General features: G+C 53.2%; 1 protein-coding gene across 1 annotated transcript; it reads left to right on the top strand.

Moving 5' to 3' along the window:
• Positions 1-630: 630 nt before the first annotated feature.
• LOC104083975 (sterile alpha motif domain-containing protein 11-like) lies at positions 631-1,737 on the top strand (the record flags this gene model as incomplete). The annotated part of the gene is made up of 3 exons (XM_009587653.1): positions 631-746; positions 1,129-1,207; positions 1,474-1,737. Coding segments are annotated over 3 exons (459 nt in total), but the record flags the coding sequence as incomplete, so codon positions are not given.
• Positions 1,738-1,743: the final 6 nt, after the last annotated feature.

Raw genomic sequence — 1,743 nt, 5'->3', positions numbered from 1 at the left:
CACCTCTCCTGTCTGTGTCTTTCTCTGCCTCGCTTACAGCTTTTCTCTCCAGAATTACAGATGACCTGTCGTCCCAGCTAGGACAGTGATTTTTTTTTTTTTTTTTTTTTTTTTTTTTTTTTTTTTTTTTTTTTTTTTTTTGCAAGGCATGCCAGTGATGCCTTCAAATCTTCCCAAACCCACTCTCCAGCTCCCAAAATATAGAATGCCTCTTCAGTTGTAAGGTAGTTGAGATAGAAACCCAAGCTTGCTAAGGGGACAGGCAGATGCAGCATCTTCAGCCTTGCCTTTGCTAGCCTTGGGCAGCCAAAACCCCTTTGAACAGCCCAGCTGAAAGGCCACAGAAGCAAACGTATCAAGATGGGAAGCATGTGGGACCTATGGAGTCCTGGCTGCTTTCTTCCTCTTCTGGTTCTGCTTCTTTTCTTTTTTCTCTCCCTTTTAAAAGTTTTGCGTATGGGTGAATAGGCATCTTTCTATCTCAGAATGGCCTTTGATACAGAATGCAGGTCATCTGCAGAAGGGTGTTCTTCCTCAGCCAGGGCCCTCTGGGCACTGTGGCCTCCAGGCCATTCCATGGCACTGTGGCCTCCAGGTTTTCAACATGCATTTATTTTCTGATTTCTGCAGGGAGATATCCCACCCACCGCCTCTGCTTTCACCCCAGAATGCACCCCATATTGCCCTGGGGCCCCACTTGAGACCTCCTTTCCTTGGGGTGCCTTCGGCTCTGTGCCAGACACCAGGTGAGTGCATAAGAAATGCTTGCAATCAGCCAGGGGAAGTGGGTAGAGCGAAGATGCAGCCTGTGACAAACTGTCCTTCGGCCAAACAGCCCAGACACGTTTTCTGTGTTTCCCCATTACTGTTGTGCTGACTTCGCCTTTGTTTTGCAGTGATAGGAGCAGGTTGCCTTGGCTGCTCTCTCTTTTAATCCCCACCAGCCTCCTTGGTCCCATGTTTCAGCAGCAGGCTGCACTGCCTTGGGAGTGAGGGGATAGATGGGCTCTAGAACAGAAGGGCAGCTCTCAGCTGCCCTTTCCTGCTCAGTTAGCCCTCTGGGGAGCTGGCCGTGAGTTAGCAAAGAGTCAATGCTGAGAGTAATAACCCCATTCTCCCTGTCCCCAGGTTACGGGTTCCTGCAGCCAGCACAAGCAGAGATGTTTGCACGGCAGCAAGAGATGCTACGAAAGCAAAACCTGGCAAGGTAAAGAGTGTAGGGGGCTAGCCTGCCTGGGCTTGGGTTGGATTTTTCTTTCCCTTTCTTAGCAGCAGGCAGAGTAATGAGGGGTGCTGTGTTGGATGAGCTGTGCAGAGGCCACAAAGCGGTGTCCAAGTGAGACCAAAGGAAGCAGTGTGCGGGTGCGGAGGTGACATCTTGATCCTGCAAGCTCTGGTTCAGCATGGCTGGGGGTTCGCAAGTTACTTGCAGAGCCCGCCCCCAACATTCCCTCTCTGCCTCTCCCAATTTAGGTTGGAGATGTCAGCCGAGATCATCCGCCAGAAGGAGCTGGAGAATCTCCACAGGCAAAGGCTACTGGCTGCCGACCCGCTGAGCCTGCATCCCGGCTTGCCCCCAGACCACCCGGCCCTGCGCAATGTGCACGACATCCCCGAGGGCCACCCGCTGCGGGAGGAGCTCTCCCGGAGGAACGCCATGCTGGTGCTGCGGCACAACAACACTCCCCTGCTCTCCCTCAACCCCAGCGTCCCCAGCAGTGCCACGCCGCCCAAGGAGCAGCC

This window comes from Fulmarus glacialis, unplaced genomic scaffold (genome assembly GCF_000690835.1).
Source record: "Fulmarus glacialis isolate BGI_N327 unplaced genomic scaffold, ASM69083v1 scaffold25271, whole genome shotgun sequence".
In the NCBI taxonomy this organism is placed as follows: Eukaryota; Metazoa; Chordata; class Aves; order Procellariiformes; family Procellariidae; genus Fulmarus; species Fulmarus glacialis.
This window is presented reverse-complemented; position numbering and strand designations above follow the sequence as displayed.